Source organism: Quercus suber, unplaced genomic scaffold, assembly GCF_002906115.3.
Source record: "Quercus suber isolate HL8 unplaced genomic scaffold, Cork oak 2.0 scaffold_35, whole genome shotgun sequence".
Taxonomy (NCBI): Eukaryota; Viridiplantae; Streptophyta; class Magnoliopsida; order Fagales; family Fagaceae; genus Quercus; species Quercus suber.
This window is the reverse complement of record NW_027069500.1, coordinates 1,885,119-1,905,631: the sequence shown is the minus strand read 5'-3', so window position 1 is coordinate 1,905,631 and position 20,513 is coordinate 1,885,119. Positions and strand designations below refer to the sequence as shown.

The window sequence follows — 20,513 nt, the reverse complement described above, 5'->3', positions numbered from 1 at the left end:
TTGTTGCGGACCATATTGGCCTGAATGGAAAAAAAAAAAAAAAAAATCATCACAAATTTTTTTTTTTTTGCAAAATGCAGTGTGTGTTTGGAACGCACACTATGTGTGGGTTTGGATTCACATCCATGGCCATGTTTTGCTTTTTTGTGCGTTTTCACCTCTTTTTTTTTTTTTTTTACGCGTTTCAGGGAGTAATGCAGCTGCTGTTCATGAACAATAGTCGCAAATTTTGACTTTTCAATCGTGAATAGTGCATTTGTATACTGTTTACGGACCCATAAATATCACTTTTCAGTAACTTTTTCATTAAAAATAAGTTCCACAATACTATTCACATATTTAAAAATTATTTTATTACAGTGTTTTTAATTTTCAGTTTTTAATTTTACCATTGTTACAGTATTTTTTGTTTTCAATTTTATCAAAATAAGTTCTACCCAAATCGGAATTTATGTCGTTAACGAGGGTAATGATTTTTTTTATTCGCTGACTTTAAACACAGAGGGGATTTAAATCAAAGATCAATTCTATGGGAGATATCGGGAATTCCCATGAGCTACAAGTTACGAAGTTCAGGACAAGATGTTATGTTGATTGAAGAAACTATCAGTCCAATTTTTTGACAAATCTTGTAGTACAATATGGTACAGTCGTAAATAGGAGAGTGGATTTACAATCATATAATGGTACAAATTAGGAGTATCACATTGATGTGATGTGACTCTGTTGGCAATGATGAAAATAATTTCATATTATTTAAACATTAAAATTTTATAATTTTAATCCTTAAGGGCGAATTACAATTTATTCATCTGTGTTTTAGTCAAAATTTAAGTTGTTTACTTATGATCAAGAAAGTCAATACCGTATCGGAGGCTGTACCGGTTTGACCACCAATATGATATATTTCCGATACCGATCAATATCAGTGTACTGTTTCAAGTTTACCGCTATTTATATATATATATATATATATATAATTAATTAATTAACAATAAATGTAAATTTTTGTTTAATTGACTAGACATTTAACAAAAAATTATAAGGCAAATTCTAGATCTCTTTTTTACCCAAATCCAAAGTTGTTGCACATGTACAAGCCAAGGTCTTGCCAACATTTGGTACTACTTTTTTTAGTTTTTATTCTCTTCCACTATTTTTAGTATCTTTTATTATTATTAATATATATATATATATATATATTCCCTATATCTAACTACTCCTTCCCTCGTTCTTATCATCTTGAATTTATTTTCTTTCACACTTTTTTTTTTTAATTTTTCAATGCTTCACAGGCAGGCGGCAGGCCTAATTGATGGCTCTTCCCATTTTGTTTTCTTTTTTTCTACTCCACATCACAAGCCTGTCCTACTTGACACCTACCTCCAATTTCCAAACATGCTTTATTTTCACACGTTTGAACTTTACTCTTCAGTTTTCAAAGTACATTCATTCATTTATTTTTACTTCTGATTTATCTCCTTTAGTTTCACTTTCACCTCACCTCTTTCTCTAGTTTCATCTCCTCTCTCAAGTGCCACCATCCATCACCACTCAAGATTCAGTGAGAGGTCGTTGGCTTTAGTGAAAAAAGAGAACTTTTATTATTATTAATATATATATATATATATATATATATATTTCCCTATATCTTACTGCTCTTTCCCTCGTTTTTATCACCTTGAATTTATTTTCTTTCACACCTTTTTTTTTTTATGCTTCACAGCCTGTGCAGGCGGCAGGCCTAATTAGCTCTTCCCATTTTGTTTTCTTTTTTTATCCTCCACATCACAAGCCTATCCTACCTGAGACCTACCTCCAATTTTCAAGAATGCTTTATCTTCACACGTTTAAACTTAACTCTTCAGTTTTCAAAGTACATTCATTCATTTATTTTCACTTCTGATCTATCCCCTTTAGTTTCACTTTCACCTCACCTCTTTCTCTAGTTTCATCTAAACTCTCAAGTGCCACCGTCCATCACCACTCAAGATTCAGTGAGAGGTCGTTGGCTTCAGTGAAAAAAGAGACGGTGAGTACATGAGGTGGTTCTAACTTCATTTTGCAACGCTATTATGCATTTTTCTTCCATTTTTCTCTTTCTTTCTGCTGGGTTTTCTTAGCTTACTCAAATTTGCACCATCCTGCCCTTAAAAAACTACCGAAATTACCAAAAAAAGAAAAGAAAAGAAGCATTTTATGTTTCGGCCCGGTATCCATTTACCGGCCGAAACAGCCGGGGTTCGCCGGTACGGCCGGTATTTTTTCTGGTATGAAATAGGAAGGTTGAGTGTAATGATTCACTAGTCAGTACGGTATATACCCGCCGTACCGGCCGGTACAGTACGAGATTCACTTCCTTGTTCCCAGCAGCACCAAAACTTCACTTAACACTCTGAAAGGGTGTGATAAGTGTTTGGGCTATCAACCTCTCAATGGTATGGAAGTGGAGAGGTAGGAGACGAGGAAATTCCCAAAACAAATGTGTAGATGATTATGGATATAACAATCTCTAACTCTCAAGGTGTTTTGCTAGGGTTTTCTCTCAGAAGCTCTCCTTAAAATTTGTGGGTAATGTGGGTATAAATAGTGTAGGCACAGAAAGTGTGTATCAGACTGGACAGGCTGGCAGACCAGAATGCCTCATGGATGTCTCGTGGGAATGCCTTACCTGCGAGATACTCGCGAGATACAGCTGTCTCCATCTGGCCTGACTCTTCGCATTCTAGCACGTGCAGGGCACATGATTCACTTCACGAGAAGCTAAGTCGCGAGATACCCGCGAGAAATCTTCAATCTTCAAATGCTTGAGTCTTCACACTCTTTCTCTTTCTAACACACAACCTTTACAATGAAATCCCACAATAAATACAGGGTACAATTGATTGAATATAATTACAATCAAATTTGGCACGAAATATAAGCCAACAAAACATATAGTTGTAAATAATAACTTTACAATCTCCCCCTTTAGCTATTCCGTGACAAAACCCCTAAAACAGACTCTAGACATAAACGTAAGTTTGGGAACAGTGGCAAAATTCACTCACACCTAATCTAGAAGTTGTGAAGCTCTTGAACCATAATGACAAGTATCTCCTGAAACACAATAACACAATAAGTTCATTGTTATGTAAAAAACTTGTAATGAAAATGGAACAAGCACAAAGCGATCAAGCAAAAATGGAATAAAGCAATAGACCATGGCTTGACCAAACACGCAATCACTATACAATAGTGATCACACTGCTCATTCACACAAGGAATGAACATCCGGACATGCAAGCTAATAAGCTCAATTGCAAACTATCATTTGCATGTCCAACACTCAACCAATGCATAAAAAAAACATATATGCATCTAGGAACAATCCTACAAGGGCACAAGAGTGAGGTACTTAAGACATAATAGCAATATCTTAAAAGTACAAAAAAAATGCTACAAAAGCATTGAGAGAATCACATGATAAACTGAAATAAAATTGAGATTAAAACAGAGTATTTTAGCTTTAAACATAAGCAGAAAAAGTAAAAACTGTAAACAAAATAAAAAAGAACTTCTTCTTCTAGCTTCTACTCCCCTTATCATCATACTCCAACTAGCAATGGTCACCAAACTCCCCCTATCAATGATGCCATCTCCCCCTTTTTGTCATGGAATAGCTAGTCATTTTCTTCTGGCTTCTGTTGAATTTCGTCCAGTTGAGTTTGAAGAGATGTGATCTTTGAATCAAAACAACTGTGGAGAGAGTACATGATAGATGCTAGTTCGGATATCTTGGTATTGATCTCTTGAAGAGCAGTGGTAATGTTGTCAAACTGTTCATCATGGGGTGTAGAACTCGAGCTCCCCTGAGGTGCATGGCTTTCTTGCTTGACATTCTTCTTGGTGTGACTCATACTAGCATGAAGAGTACGAATGGTAATTGGACTTGGTCTTGGGTATAGGCGCTCATCTTCCAAAGGGTGCACACCTTTAAGTTTCAAAATTCGTGAGATGAGTCGACAGAAAGGAATACAATTCCTTGAAGCAATCCGGTCAACCGTTTTTGCCAAGATGTGGAAAATATGAGAGCACACATCAATCTCTTTGTCAATGATTAGATCATTCAAGAATAATGCTCGACCAAGATTCATATATCCAGTGCTTGACAAAGGATAGATGTTGCTACACATGATCATTGAGAGAAGTCTTAATTCAGGAGAAAGTGATGCCACATTGATTGACTTCTTATTGGGGGAGAATTCCATATACTGGCAGTATAGGGAGTATATAGGGAGTATTGGCTGGTTAATGTGTAGAATTTCCGCCAAGTACACTGGTGTGACAGAGAAACTTTTTCCTCGAACCCAACATTTAATCTCTTCTCCGTTAACAATTGCATTGGCATAGAATTCCTTAACCATGTTCTCATATGCATCCTCAAGAGTTGAGAGCTGAAAGTTCCAATCTTTCATGGCAAACCATATGGGTATATTTGTGTCACTGAGAGATGGCTGATCAACGGCCCTTTCAACTAGTAAAGGAGCGTCTCGAAAATAGTTCCGATAGTTTTGAAAAGCCACATAGGATTTGAACAGATCAGGGTCATAGACTTTAGTTGAAAAACGAGGCCTTTTTGACCTTGGTGATGGTTCATCAACATTAATGATTGGCTCTTTCCCTTTGATGCTGCTTCCTTTCACTGCGGAACTTTTAAAAGGAGACATTTGCACAAAGGAACACAGAACATATAGAAACATGTGCAAAAACACAAAACAAAACACAAGAAACTTGATTAGATTCAAGTTAGTTCAGAGCAGGGTAAAAAAATCCTAAAACAGAGCAAAACCAACTTAAAACAATATGCAAAAGCATATAAAACAAGGAATTATAAACACAATGCATGAAAATAAGTTATTGTGCATGTGTGTGCATATATGTGCATGTGCTGATGCATGTGTGTGCAGCATGAGATGCATGAGGTGTGCCTAGAAGGTGCCTAGGTGTGTGCCTAATGTGTGCATGACATGGAATTGAGGCACAAAATGGCCAAAGTGTGTAAAACACATAGCCATTGACTAAAACATGATAAGCATGGCAAAAGAGACCTAGACCAATGATTGGAACTAAGTTTAGTTCAATTCAACACACAAATGTCACTCAAACATTTTGTCAAACACCTAACATGCAACAAAGCATATAACACATGAAAAATGCATGAACATGGTGAAAACTAGCCTTAATACATGTTAAAATGCCTTATGGGGCCAACATAGATGCACAAAAGACAAATGGGACTCAGCCCAATCAGAGAATTTGAAACAAATGCACTAAAACTAGTAACCTAACCCAAAATTTTGAAAAATCCCCAAAATTTTGAAACCTTAACAAAAATTTTTGCATAAATAAAGAAAAACATGAAGCAAAAGTTTTTGAAGACATACCTTGAAGTTAAAAATGCAGAAAATATGCTTGAGAATGATGGGGTTTAAGTAAAATTGATTTTGGGTTGAAAATGGTTCGAGGGAGGTTGAGCGAGGGAAATGTGAGTGATTTGAAAAACTATCACATCTGCTACATATAAATTGAAAACATGTGTTTTTCGCAGGTTAGAGAGTAGTGAGACAGTCGCGAGACAATCGCTAGAAGTACATCTGATGCACAAAAACTTTTGCAAGAAGCTTTAAGTCACGAGACAGTAGCGAGACAGTCGCGATAGCTTCTGTCTGATTTTGGAAAAAATCCAATTTTGGCCAAACAGCATTTTGCGAGAAGTTGTTGGTCGCGAGGTAGTAGCAATACAGTCGCAAGAGTTTTTGTGTAACATGATGAAAAATTTATTTCCCTCAAGCCCTTTTCGCGGGAAGCTCTAAGTCGCAAGCTTCTCGCGAGAGAACCTCTAAACTAGTTTTTTGAAGAAAAACACAGAAGTCCATTTTGAACAAAAGACAAAGAACACAAAAGTATAAAATCACTTTCAAAAACAAATAAAACACTAAAAAATCTTTTTGGATTTGATCATCAAGTATTTGAGCATACACATCACATTTGAACATGTACAATCACACAAATGAGATAAGCATTCATTGAATCAAAGTCTTGTGTGTTGTGGGTGAGTATCAAGTCTCCTTAGACAAGACAGAAACTTCAATGATCAATTCAATCGAGACATACACAACTGATATGAAATTAAGTGGACTATCTCAATTATAGAAATGAGAATATATGACATCCCATAAGAGAATGATTACATAACTTAGAAGCTTTTCATTTGGCTTCTGCATAAAGCATAACATTTGATCCATTTTTGGACAATACATCTCTTCTTTGAGATTGATGCTTGAAATTTTTTATATTTCAATATTGAGTGTTAGCCTTTGGCTTTTTGAGTACCATACATTTCAAAACTCAAGTCGCTTTCCCTTTTCCTTAGTCAAATACTAGTATGTGCGACAAACTTTTGCAGCTCGATATCTCTTTTCATTTGGAGATTTACATTTAGTGAGCTCTTTTGCAAAAACAAAAAATAAAGTGGGAAGAGATATAGACACAAGTCTATGCATATATCAAGACCATCAAGACTATTGACCAATCATTCATGACAAGCTTGAAGATCTGTTTACAACAATCACACATAATTTTCAAGATTTCTTCCACAAAGATAAATGTGCATACATAACAAGCTAAGCTCATAAATGCACCACGCCATTAGTACGAAGGTACTAGGCCAAACTCACATGAGATATGCACAAAACAAGCGATCAAACTTTTTGAAGATTTTTCAATTTTTATGGGTTTTTGAATTTTTTAAACACACTAAAAAACAAATCGAAATGAAGTAAGATCAACAAAACAAGAAAAAAACTGGCACAAGCCAAATAGGTAAAAGAAACATGCATTCAAATGAAGGCAATGCATGGTAAGATGCAACAGCAAAAGTCCCCAAATATTGGAAGAATTAGTGCATGGACATGTTATAATGCTTATGCATGAGTACCTTTCTTCACCCACACATCACGTGCGTTTGGAGTGATATCCTTGATGAATTAGGTACGAGAGTTGGGACTTTCAAACCATCTGGTGAAACTTTCCAGACAATTGGTGAAGACACCGATCATCTTCATCACGTTCATCATTCCTAGATCACGGTTTTGACTCCTTGGTTGCTCACCACCCAAGACCTTTCGTCATTTCTCCTTCCTCGTGACCGAGGAGCACTTGCATTGTTCAATGCTCTCAATTTATGACAGTTGGGTCTTGTATGTCCTTGTAATTCGCAAAAGTGACAAAGATGATTCATTCTAAGAGCCTATTGTGGTCTTGGGAGTGATCTTCCTCTAGCTTCAAATCTAGTTTTTGATTGATTACAAGACTTATTTAACACTTGTTGATCAACCACATTCTTCTTCTTTTTAGCCTTAACTTTCTCAGGAGTAGGCTCTTCTACAACCGTATCTTTAGCCTTCACGAACTTCACTTTTTTGGTGACATTAGCTGATGAGCTGCTCCCTCTGGTATATCCCAGTCCAGACTTGTCTGAGGCATGTTTCTGAGATGAAATAACATCATCTAGCTTCTTGGAGGAGACCCTCTCTATCTTGGCATGTACTTGCACTACCTCTTGCTCAAGAAATCTGATTTTTGAGTAGGCTTCAGTCAGCTCACCATTCAGCGTCTCAATTTCACACTTGGCCTCTTTATAATGCACTAGAAGAATTTTATAGTCCTCTTCTGCCTTTTTCATCTTCTTCATGGCTGCCTTGGCCACCCTTGTATATTCTTTTGACTTTTTCAAGTAGAGAATTGTAGTTTTCTTGAAGACCTGTTGAGTCTTCATCTTCTTCAGTATCTAATTCTTCTACAATTCCCATGGATTCCTCATCACTATGCTCTCCAAGTTCTTGCACTAGTTGATTTAAGTCCTTCGCGGACTCAACATGAGCAATAGTCATAAAGGCGGAGTAGTTTCCTTCTCCATCACAGTTCTCTTCCGAATCAGAGTTGGATGAATTAGAATCACTCAGAGTTGTAGCATATGCCCTGCCCTTTCCCTCTTAGATAATTGGGACACTTCTTCTTGAGATGTCCATGTCCATTGCATTCATAACAAACAATGCCTTGAAAAGACTGGGAATCCTTTTCATCTTTCTTCTTAAACTCTTTCCTATCCCCTTTGGAGGATGATAACTTCCCTTTGCTGAACGGTTTCCCACTGTTCTTTATCTTCATAAATTTTTGAAAGTTCTTTGCAAGGAATGCTACATCTTTTTCCACTCCATCTTCATCAGAGAAATCATCCATTCTTTCGGTGATGGTTTTAAGAGCAAGAGATTTACTTGTCTTATGAGAAGGCAGTCCAAGCTCATATGTTTGAATAGACCCAATGAGCTCTTGGATCTTAATTTCATCCAAATATTTGCTTTCCTCTATAGCTGTGACTTTTGCTCGAAAGCTCTCCGGTAAGGACCTCAAAATTTTTCTCACCACTTTAGTATCTTCAATCTTCTCACCAAGATTGAGCTTCGCAATCACAATTTCATTGAGCTTCCCATAAAACGAATCAAAGGACTCATTATCTCCCATCTTAAGCTCTTCAAACTTTGTGGTAAGCATCTGAAGTTTTGTGTCCTTAACTTTCTTTGTACCTTCATAGGTAGTCTCCAAAATCTCCCAAGCTTCCTTGGCAACTGTCATGTGAGAGATCCTGTGGAATTCATCTGGAGACACACCACAGAAAATAGCATTCAAGGCTTTACTATTAGCATTAGCCACCACAAGAGCTGCCTTATCCCAAGTGGATTTTGCAGCCTCCGGCCTAGTCCAACCTACTTCAACCGCATCCTAAACGGTATCATCAATGGAGCATAAAAATGCCCTCATTCTAACTTTCCAGAAAGTATAATTGTTACTATCAAAGAATGGTGGAACAGTTAGGGATTGAGACTTATCCATCTCAAAAAGGGTCAAGGATCACACTCAGGTATTTAAACCACAACGAATGTACTCGCTCTCATACCAATTGAAAGCTCGGAAATGTGTCGAAAACACACGAGCAGTTTAGACCCTCAAATTAAAGTTACGGCTTGGTTGATTTTACACTAACTTAATACTAAGTGCGGAATAGTGTAAATACTAGCGTATAAGCAAGACAACTACTCTAATCCATATTTAAAGCAACACAGCAGTAAAAATGAAATGAACAAGAGTAGGGAAAAAAGATGCAAACACAGATAACACCGAGATGTGTTATCGAAGAGGAAATCGAAGAACTCGGCGAAAAACCTCTCTACCGCCCTCTAAGTGGAAATCGATCCACTAGACAATCAGTTAGGATACATGGGTTAGCAAGAGACCCTTCAAGTCTAATCTACCAAATGTACCTAAGCCCTCCAAACTTCTACTCCAACAAGGCTTCTCAGAACCGTGTCTTGTCTTAGTTCTCCGGATCCCGCAACAAGCTCCATGTTGCATTTGCCATCATCGGCTTCTTCCAATACTTCCCAGCAACACCAAAACTTCACTTAACACTCTGAAAGGATGTGGTAAGTATTTGAGCTATCAACCTCTCAATGGTATGGAAGTGGAGAGGTAGGAGATGAGGAAATTCCCAAAACAAATGTGTAGAGGATTGTGGGTATAACAATCTCTAACTCTCAAGGTGTTTTGCTAGGGTTTTCTCTCAGAAGCTCTCCTTAACATTTATGGGTAATGTGGGTATAAATAGTGTAGGCACAGAAAGTGTGTATCAGATTGGATAGGTTGGCAGACCAAAATGCCTTGTGGGTGTCTCGCGGGAAAGCCTTACCCACAAGATACTCGCAAGACATAGCTGTCTCCATCTAGCCTGACTCTTCGTATTCCAACACGTGCAGGGCACATGATTCACTTCACGGGAAGCTAAGTTGCGAGATATCCGTGAGAAATCTTCAGTCTTCAAATGCTTGAGTCTTCACACTCTCTCTCTTTCTAACACACAACCCTTACAATGAAATCCCACAATAAATACGGGGTACAACAGATTGAATATAATTACAATCAAATTTGGCACGGAATATAAGCCAACAAAACATATAGTTGTAAATAATAACTTTACAGTATCCAATAATAAATTTTAGCATAAAGAATGGTGAGTGCGTACTTTTGGGTTAATGATATCAACTCGTGACTTTTAAGATTGATTTGAGATTTATGATGCGGTAGAGTGTGCTTTTGGGTTAATGATATCAACTCATGACTTTTAAGATTGATTTGAGATTTTATTAGTAGATTGATGATGTGGCAACATATTATCCACTTATTTTGAAAGAATGGTGGAGATTTAAAGAACTTTACCTTGTAGAATACCCTAAGAACTCTAGAGGATGTAAATTCATCCAGGATAAACTGGGTTCAAATCCTCTAGGGTATTCTATCAATAGATTTTTTTTAAATCCTAACTATTCTTTTATGATTTAAGAGTTTAGATTCTGCCATGATAGCATTCTACTAACAATGTTTTTTTATGTTTTGTTTGCAAGATTATTTTGTTATTGGGAAATATTAACCAATGCTCTTAGGGCATTGGTTTAAGAACTATTTTATTGAAAAAATGACAACAATAAATGTTGTTGATAGTTTTTATATTTTTCATGAAAGTGGTGTTAAAACTTTCTTATTATGGTTTAATAACAATTACTCTAAGTGCATCCGTTAACATAACCCTTTGTTATTTTAAGATTATTGTTTATGGAGCACTAACATGACAAAATCTAAACTCTTAAATTATAAAAGAATAGTTAAGATCTAAAGAAATCTATTTGATAGAAGAATTTGGATAAACTAACCATTAATTAACCTTTACTCAATAAATCTCATGTACATGCGTGTGCATATGCTGATGTGTATGAGTTAACATAACCCTTTGTTATTTTAAGATTATTGTTTGTGAAACGCTAACATGAAAAATCTAGACCCATAAGTTATAAAAGAATAGTTAGGATATAAAGAAATCTATTTGGTAGAAAAATCTGGATAAACTAACCATTAATTAACCTTTACTCAATAAATCTCATGTACATGCGTGTGCATATGCTGATGTGTAAGCTGAAATTTGTCAAACCATGCAAAACAAAAGTGATCCCAACCCCTGGGAACTACACATGAAGAAAACTTCAAGGTGTACAAAGGCATTTCCAAGCCAAGCACAATTACTACCAACCTAGGTCCCTTTCGAGAATTATACAAAAATCATCCAGTCCAGCTGCGAACAAAGCCAGATTGAGCTTCCTACCAAGGCAAAAGTCAAGTTCGTATAACAAAAAGGTAGGCAGGTTTCATCATAAACAAAAAAGTGAAGGAAAAGTACACTTGCATATAAGAGAATGATTTACATAAAACCACCAAAATTTTGGTCATAACCATACCACAAAACATAAATCATATCATAATGGTGAAAATATCCATCACTAAGGTTTCCTGCTTCTAAGCAAACTCAACAACAAAATTTTGGAAAGTTGAATTCAGAGTTCTTGGTTAATGTTCAAAAGTGCCATTCTAGGCCTCTGTTACTTGATACTCAAACACAGCATCTTTGCCAGAGAGCTACTTGTAAACTGCAGCAAAGGAATCCAGCTTGTACTCAGTGTTGTTTCGTTCTTTAGGATCCAAGAAAACCTGTCCACAAAAGCATGATTGTTGGATTAATACTGGAATTAAATGTAAAAAACATATCACCAGTACATTAACCAAGCTGACTGTAACCGTTGCATTAAAATCATATCCCACACTTCTTTTTTTTGAGAAGTAACGAAAACATTAAGATCCCATACTATTCACTAATCTTCTCTAAATCATAATCAAGCCTTATCTTCATATTATAATTTGTTAGAAATTTGTATAAACAACTCCCAACAATAAACCAAAAGACTTAATTTGCTTGCTATGTGGCTGTAGTGGTCACCTTCATTATCTTGGATCCATCATGTCTATATCTGACACGCTTCCCAACAATCTCAGCAGGCAATACAATATCCTCCAGCATTGCCTCGTGCACAGCAGTGAGTGTGCGGTTGCAAGGTCGTTGAACAGCAGAACCTTTCTTTGGTGGCCTCAATGTCCTCCGGGTGGCAATCAGGATCACATTCTGCAAGGTTTTAAAGGGAGTAAAATCACTATAATATCAACACCATTAACCTTAATATATATACTTAGGCTGTGTTTGGTTGCCGTAAAATATTTTCCGGAAATTTCTAGCTGGAGCTGGGTCGTGATGGTGGCCTTATATATTTTACTTTGCAGGGATTGGTAGGTATATTTCTGGAATTACTGCTCTGCAAAATGATGGCATTTTTTTAGAGGAAACAACAGTAACTCAGCAAATTATCAATATTTTCTCTCTATTGCATGTATGTAATTGTAAATTTATTTGTTACATCATAGAACACAACATATGTTGTTTCTTGCGGTGCTCTAGCTGGACCAAAACCCAAACTCATGTTCTTAATTCCAATTTAAGACAAAAGCTATTGCTGCATGTATTTTAGGATATAATAAATGTGCTATCGTGATATTTCTGTAGTTTTGTGCCAACAAAGTGACTTTTGGTGGTTGCTTAATATAATTGAAACCAATATGTTATGATCTTCGTAACAAGACTAGTGAAAATTGCAGGGCAATAGTTGGTCCAGAGAAAATATGAGTACGGTGAGCAAATCCAGTTAGTTTGTCTTGTCTTCTTCATTTTGTCTTGGTCATTAAGATTTGCTACATGTCTTTGGATGCATAAGTGAATTTAGTTTTGCTCTTATGTTCAATTGACGTTATGCCTCAGTAAAGTAATTTAAAATATAGCCAATGAGCTCTAGCTCAACTAGAACTTTCTCCCTTGGTATGGAATGGAGTGGGAGGTGAGGTTGTGGGTTCAAGGCTTATCAGTGAGTTTGTAACTTAATATTACAGCATGCATGGTGCTCAAAGATCTCTATAATAGGAAGCAAGTTTTAGTTAGCTTGTTGATGTTTAAGTTCTTTGAGGTTTGAAGCTGATCAGAGGATCTGGTTGCCCTATGAAGATTGTGGACCAGGGGCAGTCATACTCTGTGACCAGCTTCTACTTCTGCATGACTTTGCATGTTGGTTTTCCTCTTCAGTGTTGGTATGATTTTGAACTTCACTAATATTAATTTCACAGGTTCTTGTTGTTGGCGGTGGAGATGGTGGTGTTCTTAGAGAAATAGCTCGCCATAGCTCTGTGGAGCAAATTGATATATGTGAGATAGATAAGATGGTCATTGATGTAAGTGGATGTTGTGATGTGCCTTCTTCATTTAATTACTTGTTCAGTTGAGTTTTATTTTTCTTTTCGCTTTTGGGTGGAGTTAATCAACTCATTGTCTTGATTTCTTTTATTTAGGTCTCTAAAAAGTTTTTTCCTGAGTTAGCTGTTGGATTTGAGGACCCTCGTGTCCACCTCTATGTTGGTGATGGTACATTCAAAAAGTGTCATTGGTTCTCTTTTTTTCACTGGGTTTTTGTTGATTTACAATGCTGTAGCCCTTAGTTAATCTTACTATTATTTTTGGACAGCTGTTGAATTTCTTCGGAATGCACCTGAGGGGAAATATGATGCAATTATTGTGGATTCATCAGATCCTGTTGGTACGTTTTTTTTTTTTTGGGGGGGGGGGGTGTGGGGAGGTAATTATTCATTTCAGATATTTGGAGTGGTGTGCTTCTGCGTATTAGTTTCTGGGCTTGGTTTATAATCTATTCTTTTTCTTTTATAAACTTATCCTCTCCTCTTTCTTAATTATATTATGAATTTGGTTAAAAATTGTGAGGTTTGCCTGAAATCTGAAATATGCAGTCTAATTGTTTAGGAAATACTGAAAGCTTAGACTTCTTTTTCTTTTATCTTATTTTTTAGTTTGAAACTTGTGCTTATAAGGTTTGTGATGCCAAAACCTCACTCATAGGGTTCTTTTGCCTGATATAGGACCTGCTCAGGAGCTTGTAGAGAAACCTTTTTTTGACACAGCAGCCAGAGCATTAAGGCCTGGTGGTGTCCTCTGTAACATGGCAGAAAGCATGTGGCTCCATACGCATCTAATTCAAGATATGATCTCTATTTGCCGTGAAACATTTAAGGGTTCTGTTCACTATGCCTGGACTAGTGTGCCAACATATCCAAGGTATTGATGTTTCTTATTGTTTCTTGAATTTCATGGTAGAAAAATTTATTTAGCATTTTACATTTTGCTGCCTGTTTATTGCTTTTTCTGCTGTGTATGTTTTCAAAATGTAGAGATTACTGAAAATAGGTTGTCTTTATTGGCTTAACACTGTCTGAACTTTGAGTTTGTTGCTTAATGAATTTTAGAGTTGCCTGCCGCAAATTTGTTGTTTTAAATCAGTTGGACATTATAATAAGTGCAACTATAAATAGGATACCACCCATACATTATTATATCCTATCAATTAAGTATTGGAATTTTAGAATTTTCTTTGGTTTCATAATGTGGTTTTTGTAAAATTTTTCCATGCCAAGCAGTGGTGTGATAGGATTTCTAATATGCTCAACTGAGGGGCCGCCTGTTGATTTTCTAAATCCCATTAATCCTATTGAGAAGTTAGAAGGAGCTCTGAAGCATAAAAGAGAGCTAAGATTCTATAACTCAGAGGTAAGATCTCTCCTCTCTCATACCTATTAAAAAAAAAAAAAAAGATCTCTCTCTCTCTCACACACGCACACCGCATTCAGCATAAATTGACATTGGTATACAGCCTTCGCAGCAACTTAATTTTTTTCCTTGACCTCTGAGTTATAGAATCTTAGCTCTCAAGCATAGACGAGAAGCTAAGGTTCTATTACTCATGGGCAAGATCTCTCTCTCTCTCTCTCTCATGCACGCTCTCACACATATATTCAGCTTAAATAGACATTGCTGTGCAGCCTATGCTGCATTTTACTTTTTTCCTTTGAGAATTGAGTGAGCTATAGAAAATCATTAACATTATATAGCTAGCAAAAGCTGAATATTTTGATACACTAGACCTGAAATGGTCAATGATGTGATGACATACACTGAGGAATGAGGCTTTCTTAACCTTTGCTGGTAAAGCTCTTCAGTGAAGATTGTCAATTTCATTCCTTTATAATCTGGTATCATTAGGAAACATACAATAATCCCTTCATGCTTGAATCATGATGCTGAAGTACCCCCCCCCCCTTTTTTTTGTGTGTGTGTGTGTGTGTGTGATTGAAATCCTTATTTGCTCGCTTCTCCCAAAAAAAAAAAAAAAAGAAAAAAGAAAAAAGAAATACTTATTTGCTCTTTGGCCAAAGAAAAAGAAACAGAGGATTCATAGCTAACCTCAAAATTTTGGAATTAAGGCTTGGTTGTTATTGTTGTTGTATTGCACTCACAATGTGACCTGAAACTAATTGGCATTATTCTTTTGACAGATGCATTCAGCTGCCTTTGCCTTGCCATCCTTTCTGAAAAGGGAGGTGAGCTCGCTTTGTGATTCTCCAACCCCGGCAGCTCAACGAATCAGTGTTTCCTAGTTAATTCATACCAGTCCTAGTTTGGTTTTTCAGATATATGGAATTGGTAACATTGAAAGTAGACTGTAGGTGATTATTGCACAATTGTAGATGGGACCATGAGCTCTGTTTCAGGAATTAGTGAGGATATTAATTCTAGCGTGTAATATCATCTCTGCCAATAATCAATTTGTGGATGGCTACTTTTATTATATTTGTACCTCTGAAATTATCATATTTTGTGAATGTTGACTTTTCCTTGTTCATTTAGCCAAGTGGTTAATCTGCTTAATTGGGAATTGATGGTTCAAAATTTCCTTGTTCATATTTAGTTTTTCAAGCCGTAACATGGTTGAAGTCACGTACTGGGTGATGTTGCAGGTCAATGTTTAATGGCTGTGACTGGCTATTTGTGGAATGTGGATTTTTGGTGCACCAAGAAAAATAAATGGAAAGTGTTTCCATTTGTTTGGTGAATGATCCAATCTTATGGCAAGCTGTATTAGCCCAAAAAAATCTCTTCTATGGCCAAACAAACTTTTAAAGTAGTTGCTGTAAGTCTACAATTCAATTAAGATAAATTTGAATCTCTATCATCCGTTCTAGCTTCCATGGCCGCATGGTAAAGAAATCTATATATTACTAAAAGCTGAAGCGTAGCATTTATTGTTGCTACGCTCCAGTTGAGCCACATAAGCGTCCACCTCATTATCATTTTCTTTCCAATTTTCTTATAATTGTTTTTAACATTTAATTTTTATTTTATTTTAATATTTACACTTTTTCCAACTTTTCTCGATTTTTATCTTATCATCTCCCCACTACCCTCTACATAAATATTATTCTTCTTCTTTTCATCTCCCCACTACCCTCTACATAACTATTATTCTTCTTCTTTCTCTTCATCTTCCTTTATTTTGTCTCTTCTTATTCACATTGTCTTACTATAAATTGGTAACTATCTATTCCATTCTATGCATGGTTTTCTCTCATAAAAAAGGTTTTTTTTCTCTCTCTCTCTCTCTCTCTCTCTCTCTCTCTCTCTCAATTTTTCTATGAATTTTTTATATTCTTCTATTTATGCCAAATTACTAATATTTGGGAATCCTTTCTTTTCTTTTTTTCTTCTTTGTTTTTCTACACTAGAATCATTATGCTCATTTCTCACTTAATTTAATAGAGTAGTTTGCAGGAATTCAAAAAAAGGTTCTCTCTCTCTTTCTCTCTCAATTTTCGATGAATTTTTTATACATTCTTCTATTTATGCCAAATTACTAATCTTTGGGAATTATTATTATTTTTTCTCTATACTAGAATCATTATGTTCATTTTCTCACTTAATTTAATCGGGTAGTTTGTAGGAATTCAAGTAAAGCTAGACAATAAGGAATTTTACGACATTGGAGAACGCCTAAATATATACCAGCCCAAAGTTGAGAGTCAGCAAATTAGTAGAGCTATGATTAAGCTTCAAACGAGATTGATGGTATTGCCAATGTTCTTTAATTAGCATCCTTATTTCTATTTCTCTATATATGTTTCCTAGAATTAGTATTACTCTCCCTTTTATTTTCTCTATTATATTCTAAGTAAACCAAGATTCTTTAAAACTCCACATTGGTTAATGCCATTTAGATTTGTTTTTTAAATTGTTTTTTTTTTCTCTTTAATTGTTAAATGTTACCCTTTTTTTGCTCTTTCTTATAACTCTAATTAATTTTGATGGTTTTTTTTTTTTTTTTGGTTAGTTAAGGTTGATGGTTCTTTCTTACAAAGAAAAGAAAAAATTGTACACAATTGAATTCTGTATAAACTTGTACCTAAAGGGGACAGGGAGCCTTTGTTTATTTGATTAGAGACAATATATTAAAGAGGCATATCTTTTGGCCATTGCATTGCATTTCTTAGAGGTTAAAAGATAAAGCTTGTCATTATAGGAAAACATTTTGGGTGGGGATAATGGCGTCATTTTTTTTGCTCTAAGAGTAACAAAAGATCCTATTATAAAGGAAGCCCACAATCATATCACATGCTTATTACACAAACCATGAGCACAACCCATTATTCTCTCTCACCATGTTTCTACTACATTTGCATTTAGCAACCTAAGATTAGAATTTATTCCCAATAGAAGACTTGTAGAATCATTCAATTTTTATAGGAAACTAGTCGCAGGCTCACACGATGCATGGGAATATAAATATTATGCAGTGAAGTGTAATATACAAAAAGTAACAATTACTTCAAGCATTGTCTTTTTTTCAAAAAAAAAAAAAAAAAAAAGAAAGAAGATTTTTACATTTTTTTTTTTAATCTTTTTATCTCTACAAATATATCATTTTAATATTTTTTGTATATTTCATTAATAATTTTTAAGGTGAACCATATTCTTCTAACTTTGTTGTATAGTGTGTTACATTTGCTTAATATACAACTCATCTCTTAAGGAATAAGGAAATTATCATAATAATAAAAAATCATCACAAAATTACAGTGTTAACTTAACCAAAATTAAAATAAAACTAAAGAAATTAAAAAAAAAATAGATTTTATAATAATTTATAAGTCAAAAAATTGGCAGGCATATTCAAATTTCTATTTCCAAAAACAACTAAGTATTAATTCAAACCAAAATTCAATCAAAATTATAAAAGGGAAAGAAAAAAATCCTAAAACACATAATTAAAAAAAAAAACCATCAATCTTAATTTGAGTTATAAGAAAGAACAAAAATCTTTTATGTGCAATTGTTCTCTTTATTGGTATTTATTGTTATATATTTTATTTTTACTTTTTTTTTTTTTCTCATCTTATGCTGTTCAACATTTAAATTCAGTCACATCTTCTACACCATTAAATTATTTATATTTTCTCTCTTTTTTATTTTTAATAATTAAACATGGAATATTTTATTTAAATAATAAAATTATCCTTAAAAAATTGTACTTTTTTTTTTTTTTAACATTTACACTTTGTCCAAGCTTTTTCCTTACCTTTATCTTTTCATCTCCCCACTACCTTCTACCTTAATATCACTATTCATCTCCCCACATCTTCCATATCATTAAATTATTTATATTTTTCTCTCCTTTTTATTTAAAAAATTAAAAATTAAAAATTATACTTAATTTCAATAAATAAAAGTGTCATCATAAAGTGGAGTAATACTAGGGACACACTCATTCTCAAACCCAATACATCAAAGAAAAAATATAATACAAAACAAATGCCAATTGGGAAACACTAAATTAAAAAAAGAATAATGAGGATATCAAACCAAATTTAATATAAAGAAACTAATAGTTATGGATATACTAACTTAAGGGTAGCAAAATTAAATGAAAAAAAAAAAAAGAAAAAAAAAACTACAATGCATATTTGATGCAATAAAATCATCATCAAATTTTGGAAAACAATAGGTTGCCTTTGGAGAGAGAGAGAGAGAGAGAGATGGTAAAGAAGAAAAAATCAATGTCAATTAGTAACTATTAATTGGAAAACAAAGTTGTAAGGAGAAGTAAAAAATAAATAAATAAATATGACCAATATGGAGAACATTAAAAACTTTACATTGCAATAAAATCAACTGTTACATTCACTTAAAAAATTGAATCAATAATCAATAATTATACACAATCATAGCAATTAAACTCTAATTCATAACTAAAAGGAGATGTAAGGTTTTTATTAACTTAAAAGAAAATGAAAAATCAATTATTAACAAGAAGAAGAAGAAGAAGAAGAAGAATATAAGGGTAATTACATTCCCCTTCCTTGAGTTTTGAAGAAATGACACTCTACCTCAAACTTGAAAGAAAAAAATATTTTCACCCTTTACATTTGTTTAACCAAATTTTGTTAAATTAATATTAAAATATTGTGTACTATACTGCCTGTGCTTAAGGTAGGTTCCAAAATTATCCTTAATTTTAAAATTAAATTCTCTTATTTTAAAATTTTAAATTAAGGTGTATTTCAAAATATTAAGTAATGTCTTTTGCTTCTTCTTTTTTTTCCCTTTTCTTTTCCCAATGAGTTATGGAGAGATTTGTCATTTCTAATCTTTTGGTATTTTATAAATTTGTATTTTAATTCTAAAGTTATGAGTAATGTCTTTACTAACCATGGTTAAACATTTATAAATAGATTCTTAAATAAATTTAAAATATTTTGTTATTAATATAAAGAAAATGGGAGAGTGTTATTACTTATTACCCCAAATATATTTAATAAGATCACCCTAAAAAAAAATTATCTCGCGCAATGCGCGGGTCTACGACTAGTAAAGAATAAATATAGAGACATCTAAATTCACAATAATAGGCTGCTTGGAGTGGTCGATTGTAAGTGATAGGCACTTTCTGTCTTTCTTTTACATATATCCACAATTTTTTTCACCACTCAGATTATTTCAACAAATTGTGAAATTAGATAACTCCAAGACATCCATATATTATGGTATGATTTTCTAAAATCAATGTCATATGTCTTTGCATAGGCTGTCTGAAAATTGAAGATAGCTCCAAAAAGTGTAAATTTAGCCCTTCTATACTACAACTCATCTTATCCTCAATTCAAATTATATTAGGGTAGTAAAAATTTTAAATAATTCTATCTTTGCAATGCCTTATTCTCTCTTGGCTACCTAGGCATGCATGTGTACTTACCAGTTACCACACATGTGAATGAGATATCTCGTAATTAAGTGGGAACCAATAATAACAACCTTTAAAAAGATGACTTATACTAAAAAGTAGTAGATTCTACCACGTGTTGAATCTTTATCGAATCTGGCATGCGCTCTCCACACTCTCATCCCCTCTTATATGTATCATATAGGCTATAATAGTTTTTCTTTTCACTTTCTCGAGAAACAAACAGGCGCCTCAGCTTCACAACTACACTTTCTTGTTCCCTAAAAATTCTTCTAAGGTACAAATTTCTCTCACTCTCAAAGTAAATTGTAAAAACTTTCGCGGAAAATTTTTTTGGGAGTCAAAACAAATGGT

At 34.4% G+C, this 20,513-nt stretch overlaps 1 protein-coding gene and 1 long non-coding RNA gene across 2 annotated transcripts; one reads left to right on the top strand and one right to left on the bottom strand.

Annotated features, from left to right (window-relative positions):
• Window positions 1-11,335: 11,335 nt before the first annotated feature.
• Window positions 11,336-12,155, bottom strand: LOC111991706 (uncharacterized). Its single transcript, XR_010627934.1, has 2 exons — window positions 11,921-12,155; window positions 11,336-11,634 (listed from the first exon to the last, which is right to left on the bottom strand). It is a non-coding gene; the product is annotated as an uncharacterized LOC111991706 (long non-coding RNA).
• An 845-nt stretch (window positions 12,156-13,000) lies between these two features.
• On the top strand, window positions 13,001-15,770 carry LOC136066429 (spermine synthase-like). Its single transcript, XM_065770731.1, has 6 exons — window positions 13,001-13,254; window positions 13,372-13,444; window positions 13,545-13,616; window positions 13,954-14,149; window positions 14,509-14,638; window positions 15,424-15,770. The coding sequence occupies exons 1-6, from the start codon at window positions 13,243-13,245 to the stop codon at window positions 15,523-15,525; spliced, it is 585 nt and encodes a 194-aa protein (XP_065626803.1). The 5' UTR covers window positions 13,001-13,242; the 3' UTR covers window positions 15,526-15,770.
• The last annotated feature ends 4,743 nt before the right edge of the window (window positions 15,771-20,513 follow it).

What these genes read in the sequence shown, in the direction of transcription:
- LOC136066429 (XM_065770731.1), top strand. An exon ending in AGTGTGCCAACATATCCAAG is followed by an intron (nt 14,150 to 14,508) that starts GTATTGATGTTT and finishes CATGCCAAGCAG; the next exon opens with TGGTGTGATAGGATTTCTAA. An exon ending in TAAGATTCTATAACTCAGAG is followed by an intron (nt 14,639 to 15,423) that starts GTAAGATCTCTC and finishes TTCTTTTGACAG; the next exon opens with ATGCATTCAGCTGCCTTTGC.